Here is a 23,958-nt window from a genome sequence, read left to right on the forward strand (position 1 = left end):
TCTCTTAAAGAGCACCTTCGGGGGAGAGCATTGCAAAACTGGCTCCGGTAATGGTACACATCTCAACCTGTCGTACAATGGACAGCTTCCCCCCCCATCTATGTATACTCGCATTTTAGACTCTGTTACTAACTGTATATCTGTAGACTTGGTATGTCTTAAATGTCCGGTTAGGATGTATTAGAACGAAATCTAAAATGAAAATTGTAAATAAGCCATCTGTATGTAAAAAACCACAAGTATGTAAATTGTAAATAAGCCATCTTTATGTCAAATATGTCTTATATGTCTTAAATGATATGATGAATTGGAAATGGGGGACCCTGATGTAAACAAGACGAAAGTCTTTCTCTGGTCTGCATCCCCTTAACAATTGTATGTTTTGAGCTGTACTGTACTGTACCCAATATACAAGCTGTTAATAAACTTTTCAATCAATCAATCAATCAATTTCCACGGCGTCTTCATGCTTATACAGCCTCTTTCTGGGTGCCATCATTTGCTCGAATAAGTCCTAAAAGCAAATAAATCCTTGTCCTTGTAATATTATGTTCTGTTGCCTGCTGTTTTCTCTGTGTTCTCTGTTCGCTGTGTTCTCTGTTCGCTGTGTTCGTTGCTGCTGTGCTGTGCTGTGCAGAGGTTGTGCAGCTGGTTCTGCTGCTGCTCCATGTGCGTAAAGCTGCCGCTGCTGGCATTATTCATCATACGCAGGATCCTAACTCTGGAACCCATTGGTCGATTTGGGTGATTGACACCTTTTTTGAAACTTTAGAGCCAATAGAATCGAGGGGGAGTTGGTATATCCCGCTAAACACTTACGTCAAGGAGAGAGAGGCTTGCGTAAACAGCACATGAGAAAGCCTGAGCCCCGGACTGCAAAACTTTATACCTACTCTGCGGCCATGAATGTAATGATGGATTATCAGGAACAATTCTAAAGCGACTAAGAGACGTTGGATTAACCTTGAGCAGCGTTTTAATTTCCTTGAACACGACTTTTGATCACAAAACAGCAACGGTAAGACATAATTATTGTTATGGTTTAGAACACTGTTGTTGTTTTCTTGCTCTGTTCTGGCTGCTAGTTCAGTGAGTTCTTGTCCGACCTACAGTGATGATACTTCTATCAAAATAATCTGTGGAGTATCAGCTTTCAGATGATATGTAGTTTGTGCAGAACATATTACGTTTTAAAGATCGTTTTTGCTAGTTAGCACCGGTGTTGCAGTACAAGTTGAGTCATGACAACTGGCGACATTCTATTATTTTCGTCATAGGAATCCGGGGCGTGTACATTGAGGACCCATTGTTGACTTACCAGGAAAGAAACATGCCGATCGCCTCGTTTGTCGTTTACGTTCATCTTTTGCTATATCTGCCTCCATAGGATCACTTTGATGCACATTCAGTACTCGTATGTGAGGTTGTGGGGGAGAGGTCGATATCGTGACGCTTACAGGGACGTATCGAACATTACAAAGTAGGTGACTGTGTAGATGCCCGTTCAAAATATTGCAAACTTGAATAAATCATTTAAATGATATTATTTGTTTCCGACTTTCATTTGTACATCGTTCTTAATGTGATGTATAGTAGCTTTGATAGCTGTCCATACCTTCAGACAGCCTAAAAGTAAAACACAAGTTGTTTATTCACAAACGCTCATCGACATGACAGGATCACTCATGACAAGTTGTGATCAGCTCCGATTAAATTGTGATATCAATTCTGTAGCTATTCTCCAGGGAGCACGTTTTTTTGATGAAATACCTGTATCCCTCTCATCACAACAAGACTCTACACTGTGCAGGAAAAACAATTACATACATGAAAATAACCTTGATGCATGGGAATGAAACACACAAACTATCTTCCGTGGCTATGCTGATATGTCACAGTAACAGTCAACCACATAAAAGTAAGTCCAGCGGGGCACACGTTGAATACATATAAAACATTTGTACATCATTCTTAATGTGATGTATAGTAGCTTTGATAGCCTAAAAGTAAAACACAAGTTGTTTATTCACAGCCCGAAAGCAGCATCGAGATGACTGGATCATCTGCAGTGTTGGGCAAATTACTTCCAAAATGTAAGACAGTACATTACTTATTAATGTCTTTTTTAAGTAATAGGCTACGTTACATTACAATATTACTGTCTCTGAAATGTAATGACTAACACTACTTTTATATTAGCCTATTTTTGAGTTACTCTACCAAAATAACCTTAAAAGAATGGCTAAGTATTTTAAATGCTAAAATGTAGTTAAGTGCAGCTCATTATACATCCAGTGAAGGACAATTTGGTATAGCATAACAACTGTGTAGCCCATTAAGGCTACTCACAACTTTTATTACACGGCTTAGTTGAATACTCGATTCTGATTCATTGAACATGTGACACGTTGTTAATACAGTAGTACAGACCACTGTTGATGACTACAATGAAGGTTGCTAAGGAGGATCAAGAAAGAGAAAGCAAAAGAGGTTAAAAGACGGAGCGCTGAACGTCAGATAAATCACCAGAAGAAGGCAGAGAGGAAGTAAATACTAGCAGGAACACGGAATGGGCTCTGTAGTGTGTTTAGTATGTAATAAGCGGGATATTTGTGCAGCGAGGCAGTCATGGGGAAAAGAACATCCGACAGCCTGGATCTTGATGGGCCTGAAGGGTAAACGATTTTTCTCTGGTGTCAGAATGTCTTGCGATGTTGGTAAATGGTTCAAAAACATAAAACCATATAATTTCGGGTTAAAATGTGTTGTTACTGCGTTACTGAGAATTGTAACGGGCAATATATTACCAATATTTTATTAGTAATGCATTACATTACTTCGTTACAGCTAACAGTTATACATTACTGTAACTCCGTTACTTTTGTAACGCATTACACCCAACACTGTAACTGAAGCACGTGTTCATCACAGGATCGATCACAGCTGGCCACAGCTGACCATCTGGGACAAGCTGTGATCTGCTCCTTGATTGTCTCTAGTGCTATATAAACTGGTGGAAATGACACAAATGTATGAGGATAGCGAGAGAGATCTAGCGAGAGACATAGCGAGAGAGACATTTAGAGCGAGAGAGACATTTAGAGAGAGACATTTAGAGCGAGAGAGACATTTAGAGTTAGAGCGAGAGAGACATTTAGAGAGAGACATTTAGAGCGAGAGAGACATTTAGAGAGAGACATTTAGAGCGAGAGAGACATTTAGAGTTAGAGCGAGAGAGACATTTAGAGCGGGAGACAGATACATAGCGATAGAATAGTGAGATTCGACAGAGAAAGATCGATTGTGCGTGAGTACTGAATGTGATTGTTTGTTTGTCCTTGTGTGTTGTGTGGTAATTTAGTGAGTAGTTGTTTGCCTGTGTGTGTGTTGGAGGGACAGCATTTGTGTAGGGCTTAATATTAGAGAGGGCCAGCAAACCATGGATGCAAACATGGTGAAAGAACTGTTGGATTTCCATATCCGCCATATATATCCTGAAGGCTTGACTAACAAACAGAGGTTTGCTATCAAAAGAAGAGCTGAGTCCTTCAGGATCAAAGGCAACCATTTCAGACATGTGGTCTTCAGAACATCATCTGCTTTGATAACACTGTTGATACATGTATAATTATGACATTTCAATCCCAGACGGAGACCTGCACTACATATGCAGGAGGAAAAAAAACAGGACTGAGCACCTTGCAAAAGTGGTCTTATCAAGTGAAGAAGCCAACGAGCTCTTCATAGAGTTCCACTGCAGCCTAATTGGTGGACACGCTGGAATGGAGAAAACTCATCTGGCCATCATTCAGCGGTTCTATTGGCCTGGCATGACGGAGGACATCCGCAAGTGGGTGAGTTCAAAATAATGAGGTAAATTAAACATTATGGTACAAAAGTGCAACACATAAAGGTTTATAGTGTGTTTTTTTGTTCAGATTGCTGCGTGTCCCCAGTGCCAATCCAAGAGGGCCACTATCAAGGAGAAGAAAGAGTACACTCCTATTGAAGTACGGGACACATTTGCAGACAGTTTCAGCTTTCAAACATGCCAACAGTAATGTACTGCAATGCTCATGTGTATTTTTTTCATCTCAGGTAACAGAGCCTCTGGAGCTTGTCGGCATGGACCTAGTGGGTAAACTCACAGTAACCGATGGTGGCAATCAGTACATTTGTGTAATGGTTGATTATTTCACCAAATGGGCAGAGGCATACCCACTTAAAAATAAAACAGCAGATGAGGTGACCAAGTGTATTCTTGATTTCTTTTACAAATTTGGTGCACCTAAAAGACTGCTAACAGATCAAGGCAGGGAATTTTGCAATAAGGTACTACTGTGAAGAATTATGACTCCCCATTATGTAACTGCTGTGCTAACAAATTTATTTCCTGTTTGTCCCAATGTTCACTTCAAGGTCAACTATAACCTTTGTGAGAAGCTGGCCATCAAAAGAAGCCTGTGCTCGCCGTACCACCCACAAACAAATGGTTTGGGGGAAAAACTAAATGGCACAATACAAAGGTATATTTGTTCATAGAATAACAAACATTACTGTTCCTATATGAACTAATCAGAATTGATAGCTAAAAATACAACAAAAGTAAATAAATCAGCTGCTTTATCATATATTAGAAACCAATTTCTGTTCTACCTTCTTGTGTTTGTACTTGACCTGAATTTAGGTCCCTGAACAAACTGGTGGAGGGTGAGCCCAAACGGTGGGACCAACTCCTCCAAGGGACGATGTTTGGTCTGAGAACGAAAACCCAGCTGACCACCAAGTTCAGCCCTTATTTTCTGATGTTTGGGAGGGAGGCGAGGTACCCGTCAGAGGTGCCCAAGGAGTATGAGGTAAGATCTGATAATGTCCTCATCCTTTTTAATTATTCATACTATTTCAAACATCAATGTTTTCTCAACATTCTGACGCTTTTCTGTGGCAGATAACGGAAGAGAAAGTGAGCAACTTGTTGCAAATGGAGGAAGTCTTCGAGGGACTCAAAAAACAGGAGGCAGTTTTCGCGAGGGTGAAAGGTAACATAGCAAAAAGCCAAGATAAGATCCGCAAGAGGAAAGAAGGTGGGCAAGTGGATAATTTTCAAGTGGGGGATTTCGTTTTAAAACGCAACAAAAGGTCGGAACAGAGGAAAGGAGGAAAGCTAGAGGCAGACATGTTGGGACCATTCAGGATCCTAAATATTGAGGGGAAGGTAGCGGACCTTGCTACAAAAAAAGGAAAAAAGACAATGAGAGTGAACATTGATCATTTGAAACACTATGTCCAGCCAGAGGAGAGGATCCCTGCTAAATTACAAAAAGTGTTGGATCCTTCTCCTCTGGCTGCTCCACTGCCCTCCACCTCCACAACAGAGTGCCAGGCACGAGGAGCATCCTCTGATGTAAACTGAAAAAAAGTACACCTTAAAGTATGCATTTCATTAATAACTAACATGCCTTTTTTTTATAGTAATCCGAGACATATGGGCAGGGAGGAGACAAGAGACACTGTGGGCCAAGTATGGCCCATACAAAATATACAGTCAAAATCTGTTGGTCTTGGCCCCGGGAGAGGAGTTGGAGGGAGAGGTAAGCCTACTGTATATGAAAAATGTAAGTAGGCAAACTGATCATTCTGAAAATGGGTTCAAAAGATACTGGTGTATTCATAGATTGTGAATGCCTATCTGGCATGGGTTGGGGCCAAAGCTGGGGTCTTCATTGTGGACTCCTACCTAATGACTTCCCTCTGGCAGGGAACCCACAAGGGAAGCTTAAGAAAGGTGAGTAGAGTACTAGAAATAAGTGTATATATGAACATATGTATGTACTGATGTATGTACAAATATTTTTCAGTTGGATTTGTCAAAACATGAGGTGGCAGCCGGAGCTGTCTGTGACGGGGCACACTGGACCCTCATTGTAAGTAATCTAAAATGTTAATGGGTCAAGACATTTTTATTTATTCAACACTCAACACTTTAATAATTTCTTTGCACTTCCATAGATCATGTATCTGAATGAGAACAGGTCCATGTTCTTGAACCCATTGGGGGCCACGGAAGAGCAATTAATCAGATGCAAAGATGTAACAAGGTGAATAAAATATAAGCTCTAATGTGTTTACTAGACATATTCAGGATTTTTGATTATATTAAGAGGGAGCAACACAAAGCCACATAAATCATGTTCCTGATTACTACTGTTTTACTTGAATACCATTAGATTGTCCTGTGTGAACATGCAGCTCTTCTTGACTTAAAAAAGGATCTGAATTGGGCTTATATACAAAACCCAATCTATCTGTTTCCTATGTAGATCGCTGGTCCGGAAACACAGACCTTCAGTTGGGAGATGGGCCTGCACAACAATCGATCATCCCAAACAGATGGATTCTACGTGCTGCGGTGTGTTGGTTCTGAAGGTAACATTTAGTAATGTGTGTGTATATATAACCATCTGTAATTAACAAAAATTATGAAGATACTTATGACAGACCTTTTAAGCTTGCAGAGCAAATACTGCAAAAACAACAGGTCCAGTACCCAGTGGACCAGGAAGGAGTGGCCTCAATGAGGTTAAAGATGGCAATGGCTCTGGTGAACAACTCAGGTATACAGGACTAGACAGGGGAAACATAAATATTGTGTCTTATTTGGCATTTCAATACCTTAATGCCTGTATTTCTTAATAATTTTTTTACAGATGACCTATCCGAGCTGTGTCGGGCCTGTGGGGAACATAGCATAGGGCCTAAGGTTGACCAATGGGTAAGAAGTTGTATTTATTTCCTGACCAACATTTGGCTGGAGGACTGGGATACACCCTGGATTGGTTACCTCTACAGCACCGGGTGAACACTCTCTATAACAGATATTATAAATGTTTACTTTAATTCACCAAACTTGCATGCCTTTGCACTATGGGATGACACTGGAGCAGTTGAAGAAACTTCTGAGCATGGACTCTAAACAGAAAGGAAAACAGCTAAGATCTAAAACTATACATTGCTTGCTTAATGAAATGTAAACAACTTGATTACTGCTTACTCTGGATGAGGGATGTTAAAATGTTTGTCAATATTCTAACATGTCGTTTTTCTGTTTATTTTTAAGATCGAGTGCACTGGGTGCACTATGTGGTACCACACGTACTGTGTTGGGGAGCCCTCTGTCAATGCAGATTTCTTTTGTAAAGGCTGCACTTCTTAGACACACACACACACACACACACACACACACACACACACACACACACACACACACACACACACACACACACACACACACACACACACACACACACACACACACACACACACACACACACACACAGTTTATTATTTCTGTTGGCAAAATCCTGAATGTCCTCTTCCAACATGAGGGTACCATGATAACAAAGGTATCAACTGTAGTTGTGAACATGACAGGATGTGTGATTACCTAGAAGAGCATCAGGACTGTTTGAGGCATATGATAGCTATGTGATTAACATGATGATTCAGCCTCTATGGAGAGAGACATATGACAAGCATGCTCATTTCTGACGTGGAGCTAATCTGAAGTAAACATTGAATATTGCTTTCTATTCCTCCATCTTGTGACTGTGTAACTACCTCTCTTGGATATCAGCATGTGAAGGACACTGTTCAGGAACTAGTTGATGCTCTGTATGTGATGACTACTTCCATTCTGGAGAGGATCACAGATACATGGATCCTGAGATTCAAGCTCAAGCCGGTGACCAGGGAGATTGTTCTAACAATTTCCAATAAATGTTATTCTGAAACATAACTATCACTGTTGTCTTTCCTTCTATAAATGAAGCCAAAAAGATGTCAAGCTGGCACTTAGCCCTCCAAAAAGTGCATGGTTGCAACTTAGACAGTTAAGCATTTTATATCAGTGGGTCCTCATGGTGCAACACGGAAGGCAGACATAATTGCTTAGACACAGGTGTCACATGAACTTTAAATGCTCTGGAAAGTTCCTTATACAACTTTAGCCTTTTTTGTCTCATGAAGTCCCTAAGTGACACACACTGAACAGTCTGGTGGGTCATGGTCCTTTTCATTTGCTTTTGTGTTCCCATAACAACATGTCCAAGATGTCCATGTGCCAGGCTAACACATGTGACAGAACTAGCTACATTTGGAAATGTTTTTTGTTGCTAAAGCTAACATTCAAGCCATTTAAGGATAAAAATGCTTACATGACATGTCATTTGTTAAACATTAAGCTGTCTTTGTCTTTCTGATTCTGATTACATATACATATTATGTTGTAGAAACATTTCTTGATGAAATTGATATGAAACAAATGCCATAAATATTGCTGTGACACTGGTGTCACATCGGGACATTAACCCTAAACATTCACAGTAAACCCAGAGTGACATATATGCACAATTACAAATATGATTATGATCTGCTCAGTTAATTTAGCTTCAATTTATTTAGTTAACATATTCTTTATTATTCAATTGAAAGTATGTTCAAACAAATGTAAACCAAAACATCATCCTCATTAATGAAGTTATAAATAAGAGTTACTTTACCATTAAAGCCCAATGTGACATATATGTCACATTTCAGATATTTGACACTAGGGGGGGGTTACTTGTCAGAAATGTGTTCCAGGTGGTCTATTTAGTCTAAATGACGTTCCCCTTAATTTCCCCAAAAGTAGAAATGGGTCCGGGTTCTTATGGGTTAAACGTATAGGCTTAAAGGCATAATAGAACTACTGTATTATATGTATTCAACGTTTGCCCCGCTGGACTTACTTTTATGTGGTTGACTGTTACTGTGACATATCAGCATAGCCACGGAAGATAGTTTGTCATGACTCAACTTGTACTGCAACACCGGAAGTAGTATCAGCCTGTTTTCACTAAGGGCTAATGCTAACGCTTCTTGTGAGACTTGTGTTTTGTTTCGGTAAAAATGGCTCACATCTTCAGGTTGCTGAGTTTTTTCCCGTTATTTGAGTATAAGACATTCATAGGTTTTTAAATATTAAGAAGCCCCCCTCCTGCAGTGATGCGTTTCCCCCCCCCCCGGTAAAGGGAAATTATTTTGACCGGACACTTTGACCGGAGAGATTTAGATTTGCCGGTCTTCAGCATATTTTACCGGTCATAGTCCGGTAATTACCGGCTAACGGAAACTCTGGCCTCAGGATTACCACAACAGAATACAAGCCCAACATCAGACAGGTTGCCTCATCCCGCCGCTCTCACTTCTCTCACTGATTGGTGAGTGAACAACACAAATGTATTTTTGCAATTTGTCAATTCTATTGTGGTATAATAATAATTAAGACAAAAATATACATTAATTTCCTAAATAAAATGCTATGCAGCGTAATTAAAAAAAAATTGTTAAAATGAGAGAGCAAAAACCTTGGACAATGCAGGGCTTTTAACAACAGCCCACAAACTGGTCAAATTGAATACAACATTAATATAATATATTAAAAGTAAAGTTAAAAAAAAACAATAATATTTGTTATTTACGCTCTATTATTTGGTACACATATTTAAAAATGTTAAAACTAATAATGCGGTGTGTTTTGGTATGACATTATAAAAGTAACTAACTGAAACTCTCTCTCTGTCTTCTTGTCTTTCCCAGTGTGGGTGTGTTACAGTGTTTGCTGAATTGGATGTGGACCTGTCTGTCTATTTGATAAGAGTTCACTCTGTTGTTTTTTATTTTTGTTTTATTGTTATGCCCCATCTAACCACAGCAAAATCAATTGTATTTGTTAACGCATTTATGTATTATTATTGTTAATAAATGTTTGATTTCGGTCTAATTTTGTTTCAAGGATGCATTTTTCCTTTACTCTCAACACAGGGTTTGTTTAATTACTACTGCCACTACTACAACAATTATAATAGAGGTAACATCTGCACATAGTGTAAAACAACTTTTAGTGACACATAACATTTTGGCCCTTAGCTTGTCATGCTTGACAAAAATTGGCCCTTTGGTAAATATAATTGGGGAACCCTGCTGTATATCATCCATTCCTCCCCTTATAGGCGTTTTCGGCATCTTGCCTATCGCAGCTTTGTAAGCTGCTGCCGGGGCTTCTTTTTTTCCCAAAACCCTGGCACCATGGAAGCAATATGTTGCAGCAGTCTTGTACCTAATATTTCGGACTATGGAGTCACCTATGACCAGTGAGGAAGGAGGCGGCCCTGTGGTCCGTGCAGAGTCAGGTGATGCCGGACGGGCACTGAAGGGTTTGCTGCCGGGTTGTGGAGAGGGGGAGTGTCGGTTGGAGCGGGCTCCCACCCGCTTGGAAGTCTGGATCCGGGCGTCTGTTGCAGCGGGGCGAGGGGTGAACTGCACGGAGCCTGGACGTGATAAGGTGGTGTGCTGCCCAGAGCTGTGGTCAGCATGGATTACCGAAGTTCTGGACGCAGCTGTGCAGAGTGGAGGCGGCGACGGCAGTGGCAGGGAGAAGGTAGTTTTCCGCTGAGAGCTGTGGTCAGCATGGAGTACCGACGATCTGGACACAGCCGTGCAGAGTGGAGGCGGCGACGGCAGTGGCAGGGGAACACCGGACCTCGGCACCGTGGGTTGAGTCCGGTGAGCGGCGTCCAGGATGGAGAATCCGTTTGTCAGCTGCAGTGCACAAGGTGGAGTGGGACGGCAGATGAGCTTCCCACGGTGTGTCCCATGGTGTGTCCTCCGGCGGACATCTGTCCATGGCTCCTTCTGGCTCTGAGTGCTTGGACCAGTGGTTTGCTCGGCCTGCGACATCGATCCATGGGACAGTGGAGTCCAGCTCACACGCAGTTGTTGAGGCAGCAGCGGGGCCAAAGGTAAGTAACGAGTCCAGGATCTGTTCATCGTCTCGGATTTGGTACGGCATGGATATTCTACCTTCCAACTCGGAGATCTTCTGGCTCATGCGGAGGCAGCCGCCGCATCTGGAGGGTGTGGTGAGTGGAGGCATGGTATTTCCGGTCTGTTGCTTTCCAGCAAGCCCAACTAGGCAATAAACTGCAGCAATAAGTGAAAGCAGGATAGCTCGGATGGGTGGGGGGGGGGGGGTACATCCAGTCTCTGATTGTGTTACGTTATTATGAGAGTGCTCTCAGACTTGTTTGATTCTTAAATTGTATATATTAATATAAATATATATGTGTGTGTGTATGTCCGCATCTGTAGCCTGTTATTGTCTCACCTACAGGGTTACTTGGAGAGGGTCGGAGTCCGACCCTTGTCAATTAAATACAGGGGTCCCTCAGGGCTCTGTTCTCGGTCCCCTCCTCTTCTCCCTGTATACAAACTCGCTCAGATCTGTCATTAGCCCGCATGGTTTTTCATACCACTGCTACGCTGACGACACCCGATTAATTCTGTCCTTTCCCCGCTCAGAGACCCAGGTCGTCGCACGCATCTCTGCTTGTCCAGCAGACATCTCTCAGTGGATGTCTGCTCACCCTACCAAGCTCAACCTTGACAAGACTGAACTGCTTTTCCTTCCGGGAAAAGATTGTCCCACTCTTGACCTAACAATCAACATCGGCACCACTATTGTTTCCCCGACTCAGACTGTAAGGAATCTGGGTGTGACCCTAGATAACAAACTGTCCTTCACTGCAAACCTAGCTGCTACAACCCGCTGCTGCACACTCTTTACAACATCAGGAGAATACGTCCCCAGCTGACCCAGAATGCGACGCAGCTTCTGGTCCAGGCTCTCGTCATCTCCCGCCTAGACTACTGCAACTCCCTCCTCGCTGGTCTGCCTGCATGTGCCATCCAACCTCTACAGCTCATCCAGAATGCAGCAGCTCGTCTGGTCTTCAACCTTCCTAAATTCTCCCACACCACGCCGCTCCTCCGCTCCCTTCACGTTGTTGTGTCTTTTACGGCAGAACAAAATCAAACAGCAGGTGATACAGTGAAGCAGGATCGGGACTCAAAACGGGAAAATCTGATGGAGAATCGGGCTTGTCATCCGATGGAGCCACTAACGTTAGTGATAGCGTTAGCCCTGAAGCAGGAGCAGGTGAGCAACATTAGCAGGTGTAGCAGGGTGGACAGGTTGGAAGCGGAGCATCCGTAAAAAGTTGCGATAGGGTGTTACAAAACTGTCCAGAAAAGTGTGTGCAAGCGACTGAACGTATGGAAACTGAGGTAGAAACGTTTGTCCAAAACTCGGCAGATAAATAACCTAGAGAAGATTTTTTTCGGACAGAAAAGCGGCGAACAGAGAAGCGGCGAACAGACAACGCCAGCGTCCTCTCTCTCCGGACGAATATAGTCTTTTTTTACATTAGCAAGCATCGCTAACACTCAGAGCTAACCTGAACTGGAGAGAGTGTGTGGAAAAAAGCAGGATCTAAAAAGGTACTCAAATGGTGGTAAACCTGAGAGAGAAAAAGCATTTCAGCTCCATACTGTTTCAGAAATAATCCTTGATGAGGTTTGGAACATGATATGGCGTTTAATCACGGCAGCGTTTAGCTGAGTATCTCGGTAGAATTCTGAGCAGGCATTAGCTCCCACCCCTCTTTTTATTTTTTAAAGCTAAGTGAGATTTTATCCAGACTTGGCTACAGGAGTGCACAAGCGGCAGAAGACGTTCGATAATGTCCGTCAGAAACTACGGAACCTGGGGATTCGGTATGGCATGCTATCGCCGACTCGACTCCTGGTAACCTACAACGACAAGTTGCACACTTTTGAGAACCCGTCTGCTGTGGAAGACTTCATCAAGCAGATTACAAGAGAGGAGGAACAGGCTGAGTAACGTAACCTGTGGCTGCGCCCGGCTAAAAGGCTAATATGTGCTAACTATGTGCAGGTATCATGACTTATTTTCTTTAAGTATATGCGGTCGGGCATCTTGGCTATGTCAGGACATATCGAGCTACTTAAAGTTTGAAACTGATGTCTGACGGTGACCAAATGTTTTGTTTGTATGTTCTAGTGGTCACAAGTGTTTTCTATAATGTTGAGGTCTGTTGCCACACATGAGTCGCTAACTACGTTAGCCCTGATATAGCTTTTATTTCTGGGTTGTTCTTATTTTATTTTTTATATTCACACCATACGTCTCAGTATCTAGCCAACGTTGCATGGCGTATTTAAGTTAAAAGTTTGAAAGCAATAGCTTTAAATGAAGCAGAGTCAATAAGTAATAGAGAGGCCAGCTCTTATGGGATAGCTGATTTCAGTTCAATCTGGCTCTGATAACTAGCCATTCAGCTAGCCCTGATGGTTGGTTAACAAAACGGCTGAGTGTCGTTTTATGACAAGGGTATGTGGAGCCTTCAGTTTAAAATTGAAGAATGAACGCATCTTTTCATTTTATTTGGTTTTATAATCTTGAATTTTTTCAACATCACATTTGTTGGCTCCTCCTGAGCTCACTACCCATTTGATATGTATGGTGAATCTACTTTAGGTGGGATTTCTTATGTTAACATGGCGGTTAGTAAGTTAAAACAAAGGTTAGGTATAGAAGTATAGTCGAGCTGAAGCACGTGCTGTAAGAGTACAGTGACTGTCAGCCATAAGAAGAAGTGTCAACATGAGGAGGGGGGGGCGGCCCATTAGGTTGGACGCATTCGGGAAAGGGGGTAAATGTTCACAGGTTTGGATGTGGTTTGGAACATCCGTTTTATGTTTCTTAATGTTTTTTAAATGTATTTCTTTTTTTTTATGTACATGTGGGTAACCTAATCTTTGTCAAAAGGCATGTCGCAGGGTGTGGAGGTTAAATTTACTTCCTGGAATTGCAGGGGCCTGCAAAAACTTAAAACAATTAAACAGGTTATGAATAGAGTTAAAAGTCTGCAATCTAAAATAGTTTTTTGGCAGGAGACACATTTACTTCCAAAGGATGATATTAGAATTAGGAGGAGGTGGGCGGGATGTGTGTATTCAGCAACATTTTCTACTCAGGCTAGGGGTGTTATGACGCTAATTCATAAATCAGTACCATTTCAGGTAACAAATCTAATCAAGGACAAGGCTGGTAGATACTTAATTGTTCAGGGTACTCTACTAACAGACAACTTGAATTTAGTTAATGTATATGCCCCCAATAATGATGATCCAAAGTTTTTTAGGGACCTGTTTTATACGCTTTCAACATTTACTGGTAATGACATCATAGCAGGGGATTTTAATTGTGTATTGGATCTAGGGTTGCAAAGGGCGGAAAGTTTCCATGGGAAGTTAAGCTGGGGAATTTTGGAAATATTCAATGCAAAATTAAACAAAAAAACATGACATTTCAACCAATTTTTTTTTAAAGTAGAACAGAACAAGTTTTAATTATTTTATTGAACAATTATTTGTTTCATTGAAGAACGAAAACAGGAATGTTGAGTTGAATATTACTCATCCCCCCCTAACCCCCCTCATTAAAAAATGAACAAAAATGCACCCCCCATCCAAAAATCCCCACAAAGTGCCATTCAAAATGTTAAATGAAAAGAGCCCTTCTCCCTCCAAAAAGTGCCATTAAACATGCAAATCTTCCTTGAAGCGATCCTCTGCATTTTGGCTAAACCCTTTCAGTCAACGGGCTCTTCCTGGGCCTCATCAAGATCCAACTCTGAGTCTTCCTCTTCCGTGTCACTGTCCAGCCTTGTTGAGGATGGCTCTGTGTCCGGCTCAATGCCAACCAGTTTTTCCACTCTCACATTTGTGAGCATGTTGCGAACCTTTGTGTGGTCTCAATAGCCATGTGCTATGGAATGGATATTAAAGTGTACTTGAATGGTATCTGTTTGTTTTAATCAAGATTATGCTAAAATATACTTTCCCCAACTATATTTAAGTTCCCTATGAAGAGCCAACCTTCAATTTAGAAAATTCCCAGTTTATTCCCATTTATTCCCGTTAATTCCCGTTAATTCCCGTGGAAAGCATCTGGAGAGAATTAAAGCCTGATGCTGTAGAGTATTCTTGCTATTCTGCTTCTTACAAATCTTATTCCCGTATTGATTACTTTTATGTCAGCGAATTTGGCTTCTAAAATCAAAGACGGCACTTATGATGGAATCCTTTTTTCGGATCATGCACCAAACTCACTGCTTTATGTAGACTCAAGGCTGGTGAGAGATCCTTCTAAATGGCATTTTCAACAAAAATGGTTGCAAGACTCAGATTTTGTCACGTATCTTGGCAAACAAATTGATTTATATTTTGAGACGAATACATCGGAAACATCAGCATCTATAAGATGGGAAGCTTTTAAAGCATTTATTAGAGGCCAAATTATCAACTACACAAGCTCTAAATCCAAAAGAGCTCGCCAGAAAATGACAATGTTGGAATCAAAAATAAAAACCCTGGAGAGTGAGGCCTTTCAGAAACCCTGCCCTAAATTACAACAATAACTGCTAGTACTGAAGTCACAGCATAATGAATGATCAGCTTCTAAAGCAGTGGCAAGTCTACTAAGACTCAAACAAACCTTTTACGATCAAGGAGAGAAGCCTGGAAAGACATTAGCGTGGTGCATTAAACAATTACAAATTGAAAGATATATTACGTCAATAGAGAATAACAAGGGAGATAATATAGTTGATCCTTTTGAAATAAATGAGGCTTTTAAAAATGTCTATGAAAAACTATACGACTCTGACACAAATTCAGATCTGACGCGTCAAAATAACTTCTTAGACTCTCTCAATATACCGATTATCCCAGCAGAAATCAGACCTAGATTGGAAGGGGAATTATCACTAGAAGAGATCTCTAATGCAATTGATAACATGAAATCTGGGAAAGCTGCAGGACCAGATGGCTTACCCATATATTTCTACAAAAAGTTCAAATATAAAATACAATCTCCCCTCTTAAATATGATGTTAGAATCTTTAAAAAATGAAGTCCTTCCGCCATCACTGAGAGAAGACTTGATTACATTGTTACCAAAACCAGGTAAACCCTGCAATAGATGCGAAAATCTAAGACCAATAAGCCTTCTTAACTCGGATGTAAAATCCTTGCGAAAAGGCTGGAAGGCCTGCTGCAGGGATAATTAAGGAAGATCAGAATGGGTTTATTAAGGGACGCCAAGGGTTTCATAATGTCAGGAGGGTACTGAACATTCTGCATAGTCAAAATGATATGCCAGATACTGCTCTCTTATCATTGGATGCCGAGAAGGCATTCGATACGTTCGAATGGCCATATCTTTTTGATATCCTCAAACGCTTTGGATGTGGTAACAATTTTTGTAAATGGGTTAAATTGTTATACACTGACCCTGTGGAAGAAATACTTACATATAATACAACCTCAAAACGAATTAAGATTCACAAGGGATGCCGTCAGGGGTGTCCTCTATCACCACTTCTGTTTATAATGGCAATAGAACCGCTGGCCATAGCTATTTGGTCTCATCCATAGATCTCTGTTATAACTATAGGTCAAATGGACCACCATTTAGCTTTATATGCTGGTGACGTCATCGTGTCTCTCAGGGACTTGGAGAGATCAATTCCAGTATTATTAGAAGAGATAGAAACATTAGGTGAATTGTCTGGTTACAAAATTAATCATTCCAAATCTTCCATATTGTTATTAAACTCCAAAGAGAGAAGTAGTCCGACTGCATCAGCCTCCAAGTTTAAAGTTGCGGAGCATTTTACATATTTGGGTGTAAGAATAGTGCCCAATATAACAGATGTGGTGAATTCTAATTACGATCCTATTATGGAATCAATTACAAGCACAATTGATAGATGGAAGCCTTTACCGATCTCTTTAATTGGGAGAATTAATATATAAAAAATGAACATACTCCCCAAGTTGCTATATCTATTCCAAAACATCCCCCTGCCTCCTCCTCCAAACTTATTTTCAAAGTTAAGGAAATTATTTTTGAATTTTCTGTGGAACAACAAATGAGCCTGCACTTGGCCCTCCTGTATGATCCTCTATGATAGAGGGGGCCTTGTGTGTACTAATCCTCTCTGGTACTACTGGGCAACTCATTTAAGGACTATTATGTTTTATTTTACAAACGACAACCCCCCGGTCTGGAGAGAGATGGAGACCCAATTTTTTTTGATTTACCTCTTCCCATGTATTTGTACTCAGCTAATGTGAAGAAACTTGAAAAAAAAACAATACCCTATTACTAGGAATATGATCAGAGTCTGGCATGAAGTAAGGAAGTACTTGGGCGAACCTTCCTCTCACGTTTTAGTCCAATTTGGGGAAATTATGACTTAATTCCAGGCAGAGCTGATAATGGGTTTAAGATTTTGTCAGATAAGGGGGTACAGAATTCAAGATCTATATAGGCTCAATGATGATAATCTGATGTCGTTTGAGGAGCTTGCAATTAAGCAAAACATTTCACAGAAACATTTGTTCAATTTCTTACAAATTAGAAGCTATATTGGAGCAAACCAAAAACAATTATTAACTATACCTCCATACTCACCGCTAGAGAACATAATGTTAAAGGACTGTAGGGGGGGATAACTAATTTCTGCACTTTATAACTTGCTTATATCTGGCTCCCCTGAGTCATCCGAAGCTAAACTTAGGAATTGGAGGGAGGATTTGCAGGAAGTCATTTCGATTGATGAGTGGGAAGGTGCCTGTAAGAAAGCTCAATCACAAACAGCGAATACCCGTCTTAAGGTCTTACATATATTACCCCAGAAAAGCTAAACAAATGTAATGGTAATATCCTGGACTTATGTTTTAAATGTGGAAAATCTAAGGGAACATTATTTCATTGTGTTTGGGAGTGTACCAAGATAAAAACGCTTTGGGAAGAGGTAAAATGTATGATAGAAGAGATTTTATCATTGCAGTTAATCATGGAGCCCAAGTTGTTTTTGTTAGGGTGTTACCCAAAATAACACAACATAAGGAAGAGAGAACAAATCTTTTTAAATGTATTTCTGCTGCAGGCAAAACGCATGATAGCACTTTCATGGAAAAAATGTAACAGTCCATGCTAGCAGAGTAAGCATCATTGCGGTTTAGCATCCAAATAAGCGGAGGAATAACGACGCATCAGAGACAGTGGCATGACTTTATTTATACCCATCATGACCTTTAACCTGTGACGCTATTGGCTTCCGGTCATACACAACAAATAACACAAATTGTTAACACATTTTACCTCAATGTTAACACCCCCACTTGATATCACATTTGTGGTCTTTTAACAAAAAAAAAACATTATAAGGTTCTCTACCTTACAGAAATGGTTACTCTCCAAACATAAACTTTGCAAACTTAATCAACTTAAACTTTGGTGCAGGTTTTGTCATAACATCTGCCACCATCTGGTCTGTTGGACAATATATCAGATTTGTCTTTCCCCCTTCCACAGTTGACCTCAGAAAATGATACTTAATGTCAATATGCTTGCATCCCTGTCTGTTAACAGGATTCTTTGCCAACGCTATTGTGCCCTGGTTGTCTTCGTAAATCGTAGGTAGTGTATATTCACATTTGTCAATGCCTTCTAGTAGTTGTATTAAGTACATACACTCCTGCATAGTAGCTGCTAAAGCCATATACTCAGCTTCACAAGTTGATAAAGCGACAGTTGGCTGCTTTTTGGTTTTCCAGGAAACCATTGGCCCGCTCTCATTAAGGCTAACACAATAACCTGACATACTACGTCTGTCGGTTAGATCAGCAGCCCAATCTGCATCGCTGTATGCTTTAAGCCCAGTTTTTCAATCTTACATTTCCGGTAACACAGTTCCCTGTCGATTGTATCTTTCAGATATCTCAGTACATGTTTTACAATAGTCCATTGCTATTCAGTCGGCTCAGAAAAATACTGGGACAGTTTACTGACAACAAAACTCAAATCATGCTTCGTGCACACAGCTAGGTAGATCAGGCTACCTACTGCTTCTCTGTACATTCTAACATCCTTCAACGGTACAGCATCATCTAAGTCAGCGATTTTCAAAGTGTGAGGCGCGCCTCCCCTGGGGGGCGCCAGAGAGCTTCAGGGGAGGCGCAGCGTGAGACACAAAACGAGAAAAAGACGAGTAAAGTGACACTTGCCCACTTGTGGCTGTCTGTGGAGACTGAGTTCCCCCACCTCGCCAAAAAGGCTGTAAAAGTGCTCATTCCCTTCACCTCCACCTACCTGTGTGAGTGCAGGTTTTCCGCATTGACTTTGATCAAAAGCAAGTACCGGTCAAGGCTGCAGCCAGAGGATGATCTGCGTTTATTCCTCTGTGCATCAAAGACGCAGACTCATTGTTCCCACTAAAGTAGGGGTGAGTGTAATAAGGAGGCAAAGTTGACGTTCAGTGTGTTACCGGGAGCATATAAGGATTTATCCACCATGTTGAAAATGTAAAAAAAATATGTCTTGAGAACACGGCGTGCGGAAATATACGGGTCGTGCTGCAGCTAGATGTGCCTGTCCTCTGTAAGAAGGTGTCGGCGACTGACATGCAAGGAAGAACGGCTGTCCACAGGCTGTTCCAACTTTAACAACTGTATTAACTTCCAGGGTAGTGAATTGAACATGCAATTGTAATTGGGTGTGTGGCATATTTTCATGCACGGACACGCATGTTCCACAACACACAAACTGAACAACACTCAATTTTCCGATCGCTAACAGCGTCCTTGCGATCTTGTTATAATAACAAGTGCACGTTACTGATGCAATATGGTTGAGACCATTCGGTCTTATTCTAGAGGGGTGCAAGGAATAGTCCAAGTAGTGGGGAGTTTTATACAATATGTTTAAAACATAAAAATAAAAAGGTTTAAAAAAGTCATTGTTTAAGGTTTTAAGGAGGTGACGCTACACAGCCAATCAAATCGGTGCAGTCAGAACGATAGATTCAAACACACACGACAAGAGGAGAGAAACAGTCAGAGTAATTTCAAATGGTGGAAGGTAGACAGCGAAAACAGAGCATTTAATTACATTTTCTCTTACTGGACCTCTTTGAAATGCAATTGAATACCCCTGCATTATAGCAACAACAACAATAATAATAATAATAATAACAGCAATAATAATTGGGAGGGGGGGCGCGGCTGTTCTTATGTTCTCTGAGGGGAGGCTCACCTACCCACACTTTGAAAACCCCTGATCTAAGTAGTTCAGTTTTTGCTCACAAGGTGTCACTCTCGGTTTACAATCCTGCATGTTAAACCTTTCAAGTATTTTGTTAACATATTTCTTCTGTGACATCTTTACACATGAATCAGTTTGATCAAAATCAATGCCCAGGAAATGTTTTAGTTTCCCCAAGTCTTTCATCCTGAATTTAGCTGTGCATCTCTTTAACAACTTTCAATGCATTGTTATCACTAGCTGCAATGACTATGTCATCAACCCATATTATCATTATTACTTTCCAGTTTTCAGTTTCTTTTGTGTAAACACAATGGTCAGCCGGGTTCTGTAGGAACTCATTTTCACTAGATACTCATGCAGCTTTTTGTTCCAATTTCTGCCTGACATAAAGCCCATACAGTGACTTTTCTAGCTTGTACACCAACTTTTCACCTTTATTGGATTTGACTTCCAAACCTTCTGGCTGTTCCATGTATATCTCACAGTCTATTGGTGCATGTAGGTAAGCAGTTTTAACATCCATTTGATGTAAAATCAGATTTTCCTGTGCTGCTTTTTGCATTAACACTCTGATACTGGTGAGGTTAGCGGTAGGTGAAAATGTCTCATCATAGTTTTCACCCCTCTTCTGATTGTATCCCTTGGCTACATATCGTGCCTTTTATCTTTCGGACCCATCAACATTGGTTTTGATATCATACACCCATTTACCCCCCACTTCTTTCTCACCTTGAGGTAAGTTGGTTAGGATAAATGTGTCATTCTCTTTTAGTGATTGCATTTCCTCATCCATTGCAATAACCCATTGTTTTGACTCAGATGAAGTTACAGCTTCCCTAAATGTTAAAGGGATATTGCACATTAATCTGTAACAATAGTCAATATTTGTCAGTAGCTGATCCTCACTTTCCTTACCACATACACTGCCACATAAGAACTCTTGAAGGATAACGCCTAAGCTCACTCTTGTCGTCTTCTGTCTCTGTTACTACAGGTATAGATACTGGACTAACGTTAGTATCACGCTTGATTTTGGCAGATTTGTTCTGTACCTCAAAGTCGTCATCAGAGACGGTTTCTGTTAGTGTTTTTCTTTCTGAATTGGTCTTTGTCACAAACTTCACAAGTCTAGATGTTTGCACTTTTCCACTGTGAGGGAAATAGACCATGTAGTCTGGACTATTTTTGTCATATCCAACAAAAATTCCCTCTTCACACCTTGAGTCCAGTTTCTTTTTGTCTTGCTTATAGGTATAGCGCACTGACCCAAACTTGTGCATTCTTGACAGGTTAGGCCGTCTACCTTTCAGCATAAAGTAAGGTGTCTGTTTTGTGCGGTTGTTAAAGCATCTATTCCTTACTACAGCTGCTGTCTGTACTGCATAGGTCCACATACTTTTTGGCACCTCATTTTCTATAAGCATGCACCTGGCCATGTCAAAAAGTGTGCGCCAATTCCTCTCAGCAGTGCCATTTTGATGTGGGGAATACGGTGCTGACTTTTCATGTCTAATCTTATTACTGCATAGTAATGCTTGGTAATCTTTCCCTGTGAACTCTGTGCCATTGTCTGACCTGATACATTTTACTTTCCTGTATGGGGCAGTATCGGCCAGAAATCTCTCTGTTGCTTGCACTGTGTCACTTTTGTTTTTAAGGAAATACACAAACACTGCACTGGAGTAATCATCTGTGAATGATAAAGCATACTTAAAGCATTCTCTGGATTGCTGATCTTTTGGTCCTGCTATATCTGTGTGCACCAACTCTAGAGCTGCTTTGGCTCTTACATCAGGCTCCCTGTTCCTGGTTTGGGTAAACTTCCCTTTAGTGCATACATCACAATGTGGAGGTGTGTTTACCTTACCCTTAACTGACATGCCATTAACAACATTCTGTAACTTCTGAATATCATCATAATTACAGTGTCCTAGGATCTCATGCCATGTCTGTAAATCGTAACACCTGTTGCATTGGTCATCACATTCATCATTTACTGTGTTCAAGAAATAAAGTCTGTTCAATTCATAAATGTGAAAATGTGTACTGTCTTTGTGTTGCAGGACGTCTTTGCCCTGCTTGAAGGTTACCGTTGCTCCTTTGGTAGTAGCTGCTTTCACAGAAAAAATGTCTTGGGGGTACGATGGGATGTACAACGCCTTATTCAGAGTTGTTTTGTGTCTTTTCCCCATGCTGTCCACCATAATAACAACAACAGCGTCCCCTCTTCTTTCTGCTACTCCATTGCACCTGGTACCATCAGCTAATTCCACACAGTGGGATTCAGCCTGGAAGTCATCATCAAACCTCTTGAACTTTGTTACATCCGTGACGATATGTGAAGTCGCCCCTGTGTCCACCATCAGTCCTCTCTCGGTGACGCTGGACCTTGTTGTCCAAGTCGTTGACTCGGAAAGCATACTCCTCGCCAGTCGTTTCATCCGAAGCTTTCCGCGCGTCGTCCTCCCGTCGCTGCTTCCGCCTGCAGGCCGCATCCCGATGCGTGTTGCTTTTACAATGACTGCACCACAGCTTACGTTGGCACGTTCCGGCCTTGTGTCCACTCAGGCCGCATCTGTAACAAACAATGTCCGCACACTTGGTTCCTTTATCCCATGCTCTTGGTACAGAGGGTCGTCTCGCTCTCAACTGCTCCCGCGCCCTCATGACGTTGTTCTCTGGTGGCGGTGTGCGCATTCGCTCAGTATCCTCATAGCTGCAGAGCTTAGTCTTAAATTCAGCAAAACTTATTGTCTGGTCAATTTGCGTGATGTGTATGGCGAATGGTTTTGAATGATTCTGGCAGTCCCTTCAAAACCATTGCTACAAGAAGCCCATTACTTAATTTCTCCTCCATGTTTCTCAAAGCGGTGATGGCGGTCTCTGCACGTATTATATACTCTGTCACACTTTCACTGCTTGACTTTAGGAGTGATGTCAGTTCAGTAGGCTGATAATACGTGGTTTACCTGTGCCAGCATAATAGTCTCTTAAAATCCTCAATGCCTGCCGACCATTATCCGCCGCAGGAACAAACTTTTGTCATCAAGAAATTGGATAAGCTCTGCATAAGCCTCTTCATTTTTCTGTTCATCGGCTTCCTCTTCATCTTCCTCAATTATGTCCATAGGACTCCTTAAAATAGTATTCTTCAGTCCCTGTAAGCGAAGATGGCCCAAGAATTTCGTCTCCCACAGTTCAGTTCTTCTCATCCCCGCCAAACACTAGCCGAGACCAGTGGCTACTGGAACCTGCGCCCAACCTGCTCATGGCGTTAGCTTAGCTTGCTAGTCCACCAAACGTGCTACGTTGCGACTTTCCATCGGTGGGCAAATGCCGGAAATACTTATTTGGGTGTCTCTGGGCCCATAACCTGTTAGCAGAGTAAGCATCATTGCTGTTTAGCATCCAAATAAGCGGAGGAATAACGACACATCAGAGACAGTGGCATTTCATTCAACGGCTCTCCCATTGGAGGCGTGACTTTATTTATACCCATCATGACCTTTAACCTGTGACGCTATTGGCTTCCGGTCACACACAACAAATAACACAAATTGGTAACACATTTTACCTCAATGTTAACAGTCCAAGTATTAGCAAATGGCTAAAAGAACTGTCTGTGTGTGTCTCATTGGAGAAAATAACCTATTCAATTAAAGGAAAACCAGAACTATTAAAAAAAAGTATGGGGCCCTTTCCTTAACTATCTGGAACATGCAGATCTAGAGAGTACTCTGGGTCAGCAAATTGGAGATGATTAATGTTCCTCTGCTGGGAGAAGGATAAAAGCCTTTCCTATCTGCCTTCATGTTTGTATATTTCCTTACTTAGCCTACCCACGTGTTTGTGAATTGTATTTATGTGACTTGTAATGTACT

At 41.3% G+C, this 23,958-nt stretch overlaps 1 protein-coding gene across 5 annotated transcripts; it reads left to right on the forward strand.

The window, feature by feature from the left end:
• Nucleotides 1-755: 755 nt before the first annotated feature.
• LOC307029558 (uncharacterized protein) lies at nucleotides 756-7,795 on the forward strand. 5 transcript variants are annotated; one of them, XM_079665641.1, is made up of 15 exons: nucleotides 756-1,018; nucleotides 1,388-1,480; nucleotides 3,649-3,854; nucleotides 3,939-4,010; nucleotides 4,099-4,332; nucleotides 4,420-4,526; nucleotides 4,688-4,856; nucleotides 4,949-5,039; nucleotides 5,473-5,591; nucleotides 5,675-5,785; nucleotides 5,859-5,924; nucleotides 6,010-6,098; nucleotides 6,321-6,426; nucleotides 6,509-6,614; nucleotides 6,708-7,795. In XM_079665641.1, the coding sequence occupies exons 3-15, from the start codon at nucleotides 3,783-3,785 to the stop codon at nucleotides 6,857-6,859; spliced, it is 1,494 nt and encodes a 497-aa protein (XP_079521767.1). In that variant the 5' UTR covers nucleotides 756-1,018; nucleotides 1,388-1,480; nucleotides 3,649-3,782; the 3' UTR covers nucleotides 6,860-7,795. The 5 variants fall into 5 exon arrangements, with proteins under 5 accessions (XP_079521767.1, XP_079521766.1, XP_079521763.1 ...); XM_079665640.1 differs by lacking the exon at nucleotides 1,388-1,480; XM_079665637.1 differs by lacking the exons at nucleotides 756-1,018; nucleotides 1,388-1,480 and adding an exon at nucleotides 1,734-2,675.
• Nucleotides 7,796-23,958: the final 16,163 nt, after the last annotated feature.

Source organism: Notothenia rossii (assembly GCF_949606895.1).
Source record: "Notothenia rossii genome assembly, chromosome: 2".
NCBI classification, from domain to species: Eukaryota; Metazoa; Chordata; class Actinopteri; order Perciformes; family Nototheniidae; genus Notothenia; species Notothenia rossii.

Bases quoted from the DNA above. Each gene is read 5' to 3' on its own strand.
- LOC307029558 (XM_079665637.1), top strand. From the start codon at position 2,570: ATGGGCTCTGTAGTGTGTTTAGTATGTAATAAGCGGGATATTTGTGCA. The intron at 5,925-6,009 runs GTAAGTAATCTA...GCACTTCCATAG, and splicing joins GGGCACACTGGACCCTCATT to ATCATGTATCTGAATGAGAA. The intron at 6,427-6,508 runs GTAACATTTAGT...AGACCTTTTAAG, and splicing joins GCGGTGTGTTGGTTCTGAAG to CTTGCAGAGCAAATACTGCA.